Here is a 12760-nt window from a genome sequence, read left to right as displayed (position 1 = left end):
CCCCTCTCCCTTTACTTTGGACTCAAACAGGGCCCAAGGAACACCACTTTGTTCAGGCCCCAGGGTACTGGGTTACACATTTGGGTTTTTGTGGGTTGAGACCAATTGTTTGTTTGTATTATTGTACTTACTGTATTATTTTAATAAATTGTTATTCTGACTTATAATCTCTCCTTTGAGTTGGGTTCATTCCCCCTGCTGGTTAACTTTTAAACCAGCACACTGCCACTTAGCTAAAAAGGGGATCTTAAATAATGTATAGTCTTCAGTGTAATTTAAAAAGCAAACACCAGAAATTGTTACTAATAAAAGGCAGAGACAACAAGAAATACCATCTAATACTCCATTAACATATTTAGTATCAGGAGTGTATACATTTTCAAGTATCTTATGACAAATAGCCCAGCACTTAAATGTTCATTCTGTTTTAGATCCTCACCAACTATAAGCACAAACACAGCACAGTGTAATTTTACATATTGTTAAAATACAACAGAATCTAATGTCACATAATAAATACAACACAGTGTAAAGAAACAGTGGTTTCCTAATTATTTGACCACATATACAAAAATGACAATGAGGAGTGCCTAGATTCAAGTTTCTCCTTGAGGTTCTCAAGCTCCTGCGCTGGCATTGTTTTAGAGGTCTGGTTTTCAGTGCCTCTGCAGTGATCCTGAACCTTCTGAACACATAAGGAAAGATCTCTTTCAGAGATTTTCAGAGGATCCTCACAGTCACCTTGACCAAAGCAATTCAGGTGCAATTTCAGCACTGGTGGGATATACATGCAAAACAGGAAAAGATTCTGCAGCATAAGAAAAAGTGATGGTGGAGGGAGAACTTCACAGAACAACTCAAATAATACCCTGGGTCAGCACCAAATTAAAGTGAAAGTTTCTTTTTTCTCTTGGAAAGATAAGACCTCAAAACAAGGCTAACATGATGTACCGCCACAAGATGGTAGTACTAGCAGAGATGGTAATAACACATTTGGAAACATATTATCTCCTAAAGCATTTCCACTTCTTAGGTATTGTAAAAATAATTCTGTTAAACTGCATGATTTCTTGGAAAAGAGAGGTTCTTACTCAGCAACATAAGTCACTCAAATATCCAGGTTTACAACAAACTTTGTAAATACAGGAGTGCTGCTGGATGGTAGTTGGCAGCAAAGCAGTTTATACATCTTGTGGCTGAAAGTTCAAAAATGCAACCACAAAAAGAAAGATGTGATTAGGACTATGCTTTCTCGTTCTATGGAAAGCAGAGCAGACTAGAATTTCTCTGTCTTTGCATTGATGGATTATCAGAACTTTTTTTTTTTAGATACTGCTCTAAAATGTCATAACATCTGCATCTTGAGAAGATGGAGATCGAGTCTCTCATTATTTAATCCTTGACTCTTCAAAAAAGAAAAAAAGGTGAAAATACAAAATATTAAAAAAAGATATTTTTCATTTGGTTGAATTTATGTATATATCTAAGTGGGGATGGATTAGCACAGTTGGCTTTACTTTTTTTTTTATTTAAGAATGAGAACTAACTTGATGGAAGTAAAGATTTTACAAGGAAGAAAGGTGAGAATATACCTGCATGATACACCAACCATATCAGTTAACAAAATCCTTACAGAAAACTGCTTCTGTCAGCTTAACACACTGAAGTTGTGGTAATTTATTGTTCTTGGTAGTTGAACACTGACAGGGCTTATTTTAAGCTGTCACATGATTTGGAAGATTTTAATGTACAACAACTTAAAAAATCGATTGCTTACCACCCAAAGCCATTTTTACAGATCACTAAAGCAACCCGCTGCTGTTACTATGCCCTTACTTGTGTTTTAAGTTGTGAGAGGATGTGGGCTTAAGTTTGCTGTGCTGTGGGACTTGACCCACTCATGTCCATGCTGTGCATAAGAGAAAGGCTTAGGTTTAAGCCAGTCTTTTCCCATGTCTGATTTTCCCAGCTCCTTGACAGCGCACTTCTGCTGGATTTACAGAAGTAGAGTTGGTAGCTATGGCATTTGGACCAGAGCGAGAGCAGACATTGATACTTATCTACCAAGCCCATGACACCATGTAAAGGAATGTGTTGGCTTCAGTGGGATTGTGGAAGTATAAATTAGAAGCATGTTATTTATTTATCCGTCTACAAGAGGAGTAAGAGTAAGATTTACACCAGAAGACGGTGTTTTAATTGGCTGAGATAAAGCACTGTTATGATCATTTATTGATTATACCTCTAAATTTGCCACCTTATCAGTGTTACAAGGCACATTAGTGACACATTAAGCGATGATGTTTGTTCCTGCTGGCTAAAGCTCCTTACTTTTTATTCAAATACATCCACCGTCACTGACTTGGTAATTGGAAAAGATGACAGACAATTTGCACCTTGCCACAGTTCAACTGGCACCACCACATGGCTAAGTATATCTCAGTAGGACTATTGCATTCAAGGATAACAGAATAAAATCAGTATGGGAAGCCTTCATATGCTATCAGCCATCGATGAAGTGCAACAAAAAGCCCAGACTAGTCTCAGAGCCCTCATGCAAGCCAGTAATTGAAAGCAAATTAAGTGCATTTTGGAAACCAGTGGTGCTTTATTTGGCAAGGACTTCTCATTACGCCTCATTTTAGATGGAAAGTTGGAGGTAAGGCAATATTTGGGTTGGACATTGTTGCTCCCTAAGCAGAGGTTGAACCTCTCTAATAGGTCAGCACTGATAAACTCCTAGCCTGCCAAAATTTATGCCCTGGTTTAAATACTAAATCCATCAAATCACCTCCCTAATTTGTACTTTTCAGAGTCTCAGCATTTACAAGATCTTTTTCAGATAAATGGAAATTATCTTGTGTGTGTCAACTCAGATTTCGTACAGTGTACGGGATTGGAATTCAAAAGTTATAAAGCCACGTAGTTCATTGGGTTGAAGGACCGGTCAGTGGGAACACAGAGGTGTCTAATAGAACAAAATAATTTTTAGCAAAGCTTTGGTGAGATTAATAGGTCAAAATTTCAAAACTCCACAATTAAACAGAAGCAGGATTTTTCCCCCCCATATTATAGTGTGACACAGAATGTGCAGCAGGAACTTATATGGATGATTCAGCTGGTCCATTTGTGGCTTAGTACATAATTTCAGAACATAATTCTAAAAAAAGAAGAGGGATTTGTACATGACCAAATAATGAGCAGAGCTTGAGCATCTTGTATGTCAACTTGTTAGTGCCAATAAATAATAAATGACTACTAAATTGGTGTATAATTCCAGTTTCAGATTCAGGGCTATCCAAAAGTAGCTGAGAAGAAATATCTGAAGATTTGTAGAATACAATCAATCTCAAGTTGTGCTGAATACAAACCTACTTCTACTCTCTTGCCAAACCAATTTGATTAATGAGTTGCTCTAACAACTGATTAGAGACTGAAGCACACTACTATTCTGAAGCTGGACTGAACAACAAAAGGAAAACAAACAATCTCAATCAACATTTAAAAAAGTTCACCTAAATTAAATAAGGAAAATCTACAAATCTATTTTGCTTTATTTCTGTTAAATTAGAGAGCTATCTCCTTAAATATGTATATGTGTGTGTAGTGTAGGCTTTGTATCTAGCTAGCTCTTCAGCAAGAAGGCAACAGATTGTTTCTAGCTATTTTGACTGCTTAATTCATTTTTTCCCCTTTTGTTTTTGTCCTGTGGCTGTTTTGACAGATTAGAAGACTTGGCAAAAATATTTCTTATTCTTAGAGAGATTAACCGTCTGGTGAGATCCATCCACACACCCTCCTGAGTATAACAGTTTTATGACCCACCACTACGTGGTGGACAACCTTTTCCTTTTTCTTGCTCTATAACCTATGTCATTTGGCAGACTACATGCTGGACAGATTTCATGTGCCTTTCCACAGTGCATAGCATGCGTGTCTGGATAATGTAGTCTCGGAAAATTGTTCAACTTCAGTTTAGTAAAGAGTGAGGTCTAATAACCCTGGCAGGATTCCTATTTGAAAGTGGCTACTTTTCTTATTGTCAGGCACTTGGAGCTGTGAATTCTATGATAAAGATGTCCAGAGTCTCAAAGGAAACAGAAGTGAAGACCATGCAGGGAAACTGTTCGACATATGTGACAATGTTACGTCTTGGGGCAGATAGAGCTGTCTTCACTTCTGACTTGTTCTGAAAAACACACCAATCCTTTTATTTTTTTTTTCTTTGTAAGTTTTTAATTTCTTACTGACATGACTGATGATGTTGTGGGATGCCTAATCCCTTCACTACTAGACCAGTAAAATGTTCAGAGCCACAGCTAGCACATTTCTATTTAATAGCTCTTATTAGGCCCAGAAATCTGTCCACAATTCCATGTGCACCTTCCTTAGATATAAGAGAATCAAGCTTATCAGCAACACAGAAGTCTGTGATACCAAAAACAGATACCAAAGCTTGCTTTCATCGTAAAAATATATTATCCTATTCTTATAGATAGCAACAAATTATCTTCTTTCTTTTTATCACATGTACAGAGCTGTCCTCTCTAATATTTTTTAATTATATTAACAGTTGCTGCATATTGTCATAGCATCTTGGTACTTTGTTTATTTTATTAGTCTAAATGTATTATTTTTAGTATGCATTAGTACTTAATTTGCCCAGAAACACTTTTGAATATCTAACTAGAGACAAAGTTCAGGAAGAGCGATGATGTGTGAATTTACAGTCAGCTGCTTTGAGAGGAAACAGAATAGCATGAAAAGACAGGTTTTTTTCTTATGAAAGAAACTAAGATGCACCAGTCCTATAAAAATATCTTTGACCAAGCTAGCTCAAAATATGAAATCACGGGACTACTTGTGAAGGATTTGTCCGAAAAAAAATTCAATTAAATGTTATTTTAAGATTTACATGTAATTCCCCTGCCTAGGAAGTAACAATATATAAATGTGTAGCAGTTTATTGTTTTAATGTCATGAGAAACATACCTGAAAGTATGACACCGCACGAATGTGTAGTTGTAAAGACTGTAACCACAGAGATTCAAAACAAAACTGGAAGCATTATAACGCAAGTGGGTAAGAAGGAAAAGGACATACTGTAAGAGCCATAAAAAAAAATTATCTGCAAAAGATCATTGAAAAATACATATGTAATCATACAAATCCTTGGGAGACTTAAAATTTGCTACTGGAAACACACAAAGATGAATGATCATTAAAAAATTCAGCACAACATCCTTAGCTGCCCTTTCCTGTGCTCAGGAAAGGGTAGCCCTGAACCATCCTTCCTTTCTCTGGTCACTGGACTGCAATGGGAAGATCTGAATGCTGAGCTCGGCCACACCAGGTACACCTGCTCTGTAAGGATTGCTTCTCCAAGGAGTGGCTGGGGAGGGCTGTGTTTTCAACCCTGGCTAAACACATCTCTGCAGTGTAGGAAAGAGCATCAGACAGAGGATTTCTGTCAAGCAGCAAGATCCCTTGCTCCAGTCATACAGCAGCCTGGGTATTGAAAGAAGCAGTACAACAGATGGCAGGATGAATCGATTCTTTGTCAAGGTAAGAGCTTTGATTTGAGGAAGTATCTGTGAAAGTCTTTCAGTGAGACTCTTCAACTACCTAGAAATAAGGAACTTTGTTATCCAGAAACCTCAAGCCTAACTTCTGCAGAACCCCAAGGATTTACGAAGAATCACCACCACATACACAGCTTCAATACCTTGCATTAGCTCTGGTCCTGATGAATGACTTTTAGTCACAATTACATGGAGAAAGTGATCTTCTCTATACAGACTTTTCTCAGTGCTAACCTCTCTTCAAAATCCTTTGTTTCCTAGCCTGTGTGCAGAATCCAGAATGTATGGGCAGCTGTGTATAAAAGACTAACTAACCATGCTTTCTGTGGAAGGGGAAGGTGACGACAGAGGAACACACATTTCATGTTCAAATGTTGTGATACAGGCAGTCTGAGCTAGAGAAAGGAAAGAGCAAAACACATAGCTCTGAATGAAATCCCCAGCTCATATTGCTGGTTAAAAAGCTAAGTGGAAACAGAAACATAAGGAATAAATGCAGGAGCAAAAAATTAACAAATGAAAAACTTTATACCAGGCAACAAATTAGATGAACTCCAAAGAGAGACACCTGGAGCTAGGCTCATGTCAATTTGGGAAGCATAAAGGAATTCTCCATGTCTTGTCTAGAAGGTCATTGTTACTCTTCATAAGAACATAGAGGCTGAGAACCATGGCCACTACATGCCTGGTACACATTTGGAGTTAAGAAGAGATCATTTTGCCCAGTGTATCTTTTAAGTTCATTCTTGACAAAAACTTGTATAGCAAACCCAAAGAAGAACAGGCATGTTCTTCTTAAAATATTGATGTATTTTATCTGTGGAAAAACCTTGAGAAAATTCATACATAGTTTGGCCAAGTGGTTATCAGGAAAACACAATTATGTGAAAGTTTGAATGATGTAATCTAGAAAAAAAGGGAGAGGAACATATGGACATATTGTCTGAGATGGCTATATTACATATAACAAGAGTCAAACAAAAGAGAACGTAAATCCTAATACCAGAGGAAGTAATTGCAATCACAACAACAAAACCAAAAAAGGTAAAAGTCACATTTCTCAAGTAATTTCAACTCCACCACATAAATCACTTTATAAAGCCTTGAAGTGGAGAAGCGAAAGCCTGGCAAGGAGATACATTACTTCACCTTGTTGATCTTTTACATTTTTCTATGTCTAGCACCCAATCTTACAGCAACCAACAGTCAACTACAAATGGGAAAACAAGAGCCAGTGTCACCTGTGAACCATCTGTTATGTGTACCACAAAACCATCTTGTATAATTTGTGTTAGGTGTAACATTCTCATTTTTCTGCTATGCATGTACTGATCATTCTTCCTTTCATATCTTTATCTTGGCTCTTTCTAATCTTCTTATTGTGATTGTCTTAGTTAGAGCAGCTGGCACCAGTTCATCACTGTGTAGGTGTAACCCAAACTGTGTATTCTACACCCTCTATGTCATTTCCCAGGAACTGTTAACACTAGACCATTTGCAGCAGCTGCCCAGAGCACACCTGACCCCTCAGGCTATAAGCTGGGTGTTAAGAAGCCTGTAAGATAGGAGGATGTTCCTATCCTCATATCAATGACTCAAGTGTGATAACTTCCCTCCAAGGAGTCATTAGCACCTCCACAGCCAGCCTGAGGGGTGATGTCTGCTAATGGGCCACCAAGGATTCAAAAAATATCTCACGACTCCCAGTCACCCATTGTGGAACTCTCTGCCCTGGGGGAGGTACTGGGCATTCCCACTCAAACCTGAGTGTATATAATCTTGGAGTCTTGGGACTTCTGGTCCCACTCATCGGATCCAGAGGAGGACCAGAACCTCAACTGGACTGCAATCACCACCCTCGACCAGACTGCAACCAGCACTCTCACCAACAGGTTTTCCTCCTCTTTTACTTTGGACTTAGGAGGACCACGTGGGGCTCAGCCCAGAGGCCAATGAACACCATGGTGTTTGTGGCCCAGAGTGCTGGGTTATACATCTGGGTTTTGTGGGTTAAAACCAATTGTTTGTCCGTATAATTGTATTTATTGTATTATTGTTATTAAATTGTAACTCTGACTTATAATCTCTTTTGAATTGGGTTAATTTCTCCTGCCGGTTTACCTTTAAACGAGCACAGTGATCTTCTTTCTTTTAAATAGAAACTGAATTAAAAGGGTCTATTGTTCAGCTTAAGAACTATAACTTTTGGTTTTAGGATAAGAAAATATGCCAAAAAGCAAGGCATTGCCCACTTAGTAGAGTTTGAAAACATGCATATTTTAAAGGATATTTAAATAAAAAAAATAAAACAATCTTTCATGAGCCATGGTATAACTTCCAGGAGTCCAAGTTACCCTTATCTCACAATTCGTGAGATTCTCCCTGGGCTATTTCATGCCTTTTCTAGACCTGGATTGTCTCTCTATTCTTGCTCTATTTGCAGTGTTGTAATTGTCTCCATTCGTCACCTTTTAACACCTGGTTTCCATTTCATCGTTTCAAATTACTTAGAACCAGCGTCGAAGGAATCCCATCACTAGTTAAGACAAATGTCTTCCCCATTCTTTTTTCTGGATAGTGCCTGACCAATTGTCATAACCCCTGAAATAACTGACTCATCTTTCAGACCACAGAATGCGATCTCAGAACAAAAAGATCTTCACTTCTCTTTACTTCTTTCTTTTGCCTCTACTGTTATTATACTTTCCCATAGTGCTTCTGTTCAGCAGGAAGAAAAAAAAAGTGTCCATAACAATATCCTTCTTTGGAATTCCTGTACTTCCTTCATATGGCCAATTTGTAAGAAAATTGAAAGTGCAGTCAAAAAGATCTGCCTTCAGATTTCATAGATGGTCTATTATTTCTATCTTGCAGCAGCTCTGCATATTTTTTTTAGTCTGTCATATAAAATAAGTTGTAATAAATAGCTCCCACTGTGACTGCTGGTGTTAGCACGTTGAAGGGAGTAGCGCGCGTACCACAGTGTTAACCACAGTGAGTACTGTGGTTGATAATGGCAGTGCTTGGAAAGATGAATCACCAGCAGTGAAAGCAGTTCAAGAAAAAGAAACACATACGCACATACTCACACACAAAAAATCCCAACCCAAAACAAAACCAAAAGGAACTCACTCCACCAGAAAGAACATCCAGGGAAAGAGAGAGGAGTGTAACTGGGAATGTATGCTTTGTAACATACTTTAATTTAAATACATTGCTCACAGTATGGACTTGCCCTTATGAACCATGATCTGAAAATACTTTATTAAATAACGTGATACTTGGATTTTTCAATGAAAATTCATGGTTTTGTTAATTTTTCTCACTGCTTCAAATGATGGTTTACACCTTCCTGTAAAATAGGTTTTCACACATCAGAAGTTCTTATGAAGCTTTGCGGGGTTCTGCATTTCACATTCTCTTAACCCTTGCCCCACTAGAATAAATGATTGCCTGGGTAAGGATTACCTTTATTTGTGCTTTCCTACTATCTACTGTTCTGGACACCCAAACTCTGTGGGTACCTTCATGTGAATGCTTCACACAAATCATGTCCATCACCCCGCACTGACAGCAAACGCAAGAAACACACCACCATAATGCACAGGACAGAACAAAACAGAACAGTGCTTCAGGACAGGAATGATTCCCTTGAACTGCTTCCCACCCTATGTGAAGGAAAAGAGGGTGAATTTTAAGTCTTTTCTTCTTGCTAAGGAGAGATTGAGATACTCAAGCTAGCTGCTACACCATCAAGTATTGCATAGGAAGATAGAGGGAGACTTTGCCAACGGGCTGGCTAGCTCACTGCATTTTAAGAGCTTTATGAATTGTTAAAAAGCTCTTCCCCTCAGAATGACTCCAGGTGAACAGCACACAGTGCTGGCAGCAGCATTTGACCCTCTTATTTCGGTATTCTACTTCAATACAAGACGGGCCTGGGAAAGAAGGAACAAGCACAATGGCTTCTGAGGAAGAAGTCACCTTCTTTTTAACTTCGTAAGGGTCAAGGCTCAAAAAACCAGAGGGCCAGTCCACAACCATTCTCTCAAACAGCCAGCCAGCTGGGAAATACTACTGTTCTTCAGAAGGAAAGGGCTCAGTTACTACAGTGGTCCTTTTGCTACTTCCTTAATTTTCACATCTTCTATGAAGAATAAGTTATGGACTATATTAACTAGAGACAAGTTTACTTTTTCCTAAGCCCCAGAATAATGATCCAACTGATACCTGTCAATCAACTGCTGCCTCAATAGCAGAGAGCAACTCCAATCCTTGCATTAATTTGAAAAATGGTAGATAGGAAGAGATAGAAATCAAAATAAACACTACAGCCTGATGTTTAAAGCTGTTATCTTAAGAACACCCAATGTAAGAACACCTGGAGTACCTTAAATTTCACAAGGATGCAAGGGCGTTCTGAGAGGGGAAAATATGTTCACATTTTAAACACTGTGCATGTCTGAGTTAAACAAATCAGAACTACCTACAAATGAACAATACGGTTTTCCCCTCGGTAGACTATACCACTGTTTCCCTAAATATTAAGAGTCATAGTGTGTTCACTATCAGCCAGGCACCTACCCTGTCACTGTACATTCACATTAAAAAACCTTCTTTCCAGTGCGGGTTACTCATAAACGTGTGAATCAGACTGACTCTCTGCCCCTTTATGTTCTAAGGGGAATTAGGAAAGGGTCTGTTATAGGATGATACAGGCCATTCTTTTGTGATGGTCTGCAGTTTTCTCTCCCAATACATTTTCTTTTTATTTAGCACTTCCATTTTTATCCTGTGTTCTTCTTCGGCCATCTCACACTCTCTTTCTATTTGCTGTATTTTTGCCACATGAACTTCATTCATTTGGATTAACTGCAGTTGCAAAATTGACATTTGCTGATGATGTTCTTCCTCGTGCATTTTTTTCAGAGCACTTTCCTGAGATGCTTTACTTCTGTAGTTCTTATCTGCTGCTATTCTGACATCAGAACACGAAGGCTCAGGTTGGGAGGTACCTTCACATACTGGAAAATGTACCAGCTCTTTGTCTTCATCACAAAGTTCTCTGTTTGAGACAACAAATGATTCTGCAAAACAAAAGAAGAAAAAGTATTATAGTATTCCCTTCCCTTCCCTCAAGAAACACAAATGTGATAAGTTATTGATATATGCATCTAAACCTTGCACTTCTGTACCAAAGTACAGGAGCCAATACCTAACGCAGTTCTGTTACAGAATACTAAGAGTATAATGGTCTGAACCGAACTACTCTTGGCTCTGTTGTTACACTTCCATGCCTATAATGGGAGCTCAGAATACTAAAGTGAATACAGACATTTATAAGTGGATACCTAAATTTAGGTGGCTGAGTCCAGAGCTAAACCTTAATGCAGCTGTTTAAGCTAAATCCATATGTGACTTGCAATACTTTTATGAAAGATCTCAGTGTCAGGTGAAGAGCTGTAGCAACATGAATATCAAGAGAGTGAGGGAATACTAGGAAGAATACCTCTCATTCCTTTCATATCACTACTGTAGGTGTTGTAAACACAGTAGTGTACATTTTTAGGAAAAAATTACATTATTCTAACTTTGAGAAGGCTCTACCAATTCTTCTGAAATAAAAGAGACTACTCATGGAACAGAACAGTTACCACTGCAAATGAGGGTCTCAAAATACATTCCTTTACAAATCCTGATGACTAATTATGGTAAGTACAATTATGAAAGAGACATTCTAAGAATGTTATCTAACAACGTAGCTACTGATGTCTTTTGAGCAAGGACAGTCTCCTATGTGAGATCCTGACACAATAAAACTTGCAAGAAACCGTTGTAGCCATCCTCCCTTCTGTTTTTGCATTATTCCTTATGTGTATGCTTTCCAAACAAAGAAGAATGTAGTGCTGAACTTTCTCAGAAAGGCCGTTTCCAATGTGGACTGTAATGTGAAATATGGCTCTACATACTCTCTGTAGTCCTTGAAAACAAAGGAGGAAAGACCTACAGGGAACTCTTGCAGCAGACAATTTTGTATCAATTTTCTGCTGGTGGATTTGTTTGTTTGTTTGTTTTAACCAGCAAAATTATACTTTATAAAGAATACAAATATCCTTGGGACTCTTCTCTGGAAAGCCAGCATGATAGCTACTGTGATGCTTGCCACAAAGCAGCAGATATGTCAGAAACTGATGAAAAAAACTTGTGAAAACCCTCAGTTTAACTCCCGGAGGCCTAGGGTAATACACAAAGTCTTGTAATATCATAGCTGTGAAATTACTTTTCTATAACCAGCAGTCCCAGCTAGGTAGAGAGATTTAGACTGCTGAAAGAGAATCACTGGCAAAATCACATACAAAACAATACTACTTCCATCATTACAGTAACATTTATACCTTGACTAGAAGCATCAGGCTGATATTCAGAATCTTCTTCTGGTGGGCTCTGCAAAAAGTACATTTGCTCAGGCATTATGCTGGCAATCTTCTCTTTCCCTACGATGTGAGTATTTATAAGCGGACTAATACTTCTTTTTACCTTCTCCCGCCTTTCATGTGCCATTATCTTTTTTGTCCGTGCCTTGATATTTTCCCAGCATTTCTTTAACTGTTTGAAGTCTCGCAGTGATACACTGGGCTGTGAATTATATTCATGAGCTAGCGCTTGCCAGGTACGTTGTTTCAGAGCAATAGTTCTCGCATCACTTTTTTTACATTCAAGTACATATTTGTATTTTTCAACTAACGCAAGCAGCACACTCTTCTCCACTTCCGAGAAGTATTTAGCAGGCTTTATTATTTCGTTTTGCATTTTCTACTGTTTCTCCAAGAAGCCAAAATTCCTATGAAAACAATGTTGAAAGGAAAAAGAAAAACAAAAAACAAACACAAATTAGAACTAGTTACAGTATCAGGAAACCATGTTTCAGCAAATAAATTCTCAGCATAGCTTCTGGTTCATTTTAATAGAATAGTTTGAGTAGTTCTAGAGTACATAATGGAACAATCGGGTAATATATAGTATAGTTCCATGCTGTTTTGTGTTGCCACTTCAGTGGGTACGCAGTTCCAGAAGTAGACCACGGGAGGCCTTTGTTACGATTTGTCTTGATACAAAATACTTGCTATTCAATTTACTTAGTGACTTGTTTTCAATATCTTATTTTCCTGTTTATTGCA

The 12760-nt window shown here is 38.1% G+C and overlaps 1 protein-coding gene across 5 annotated transcripts in view; it reads right to left on the bottom strand.

Annotated features, from left to right (window-relative positions):
* Positions 1 to 228: 228 nt before the first annotated feature.
* Positions 229 to 12760, bottom strand: part of MSANTD3 (Myb/SANT DNA binding domain containing 3) — a 19430-nt gene continuing 6898 nt past the window's right edge. For all 5 annotated transcript variants that reach the window (XM_051812814.1, XM_051812813.1, XM_051812812.1 and 2 more), the window contains 2 exons: positions 11978 to 12423; positions 229 to 10669 (listed from right to left, as the gene is read on the bottom strand). In XM_051812814.1, the coding sequence (XP_051668774.1) occupies positions 10260 to 10669; positions 11978 to 12392 (825 nt within the window). In that variant the 5' untranslated portion in view covers positions 12393 to 12423 and the 3' untranslated portion in view covers positions 229 to 10259. The remainder of the gene's footprint in view (positions 10670 to 11977; positions 12424 to 12760) is intronic.

The sequence above is a fragment of the Manacus candei genome, unplaced genomic scaffold, assembly GCF_025592945.1.
Source record: "Manacus candei isolate 608988 ecotype Guabito, Panama unplaced genomic scaffold, ASM2559294v1 h1tg000088l, whole genome shotgun sequence".
In the NCBI taxonomy this organism is placed as follows: Eukaryota; Metazoa; Chordata; class Aves; order Passeriformes; family Pipridae; genus Manacus; species Manacus candei.
The sequence above is the reverse complement of the archived record's forward strand: the minus strand, read 5'-3'. Positions and strand labels throughout refer to the sequence as shown.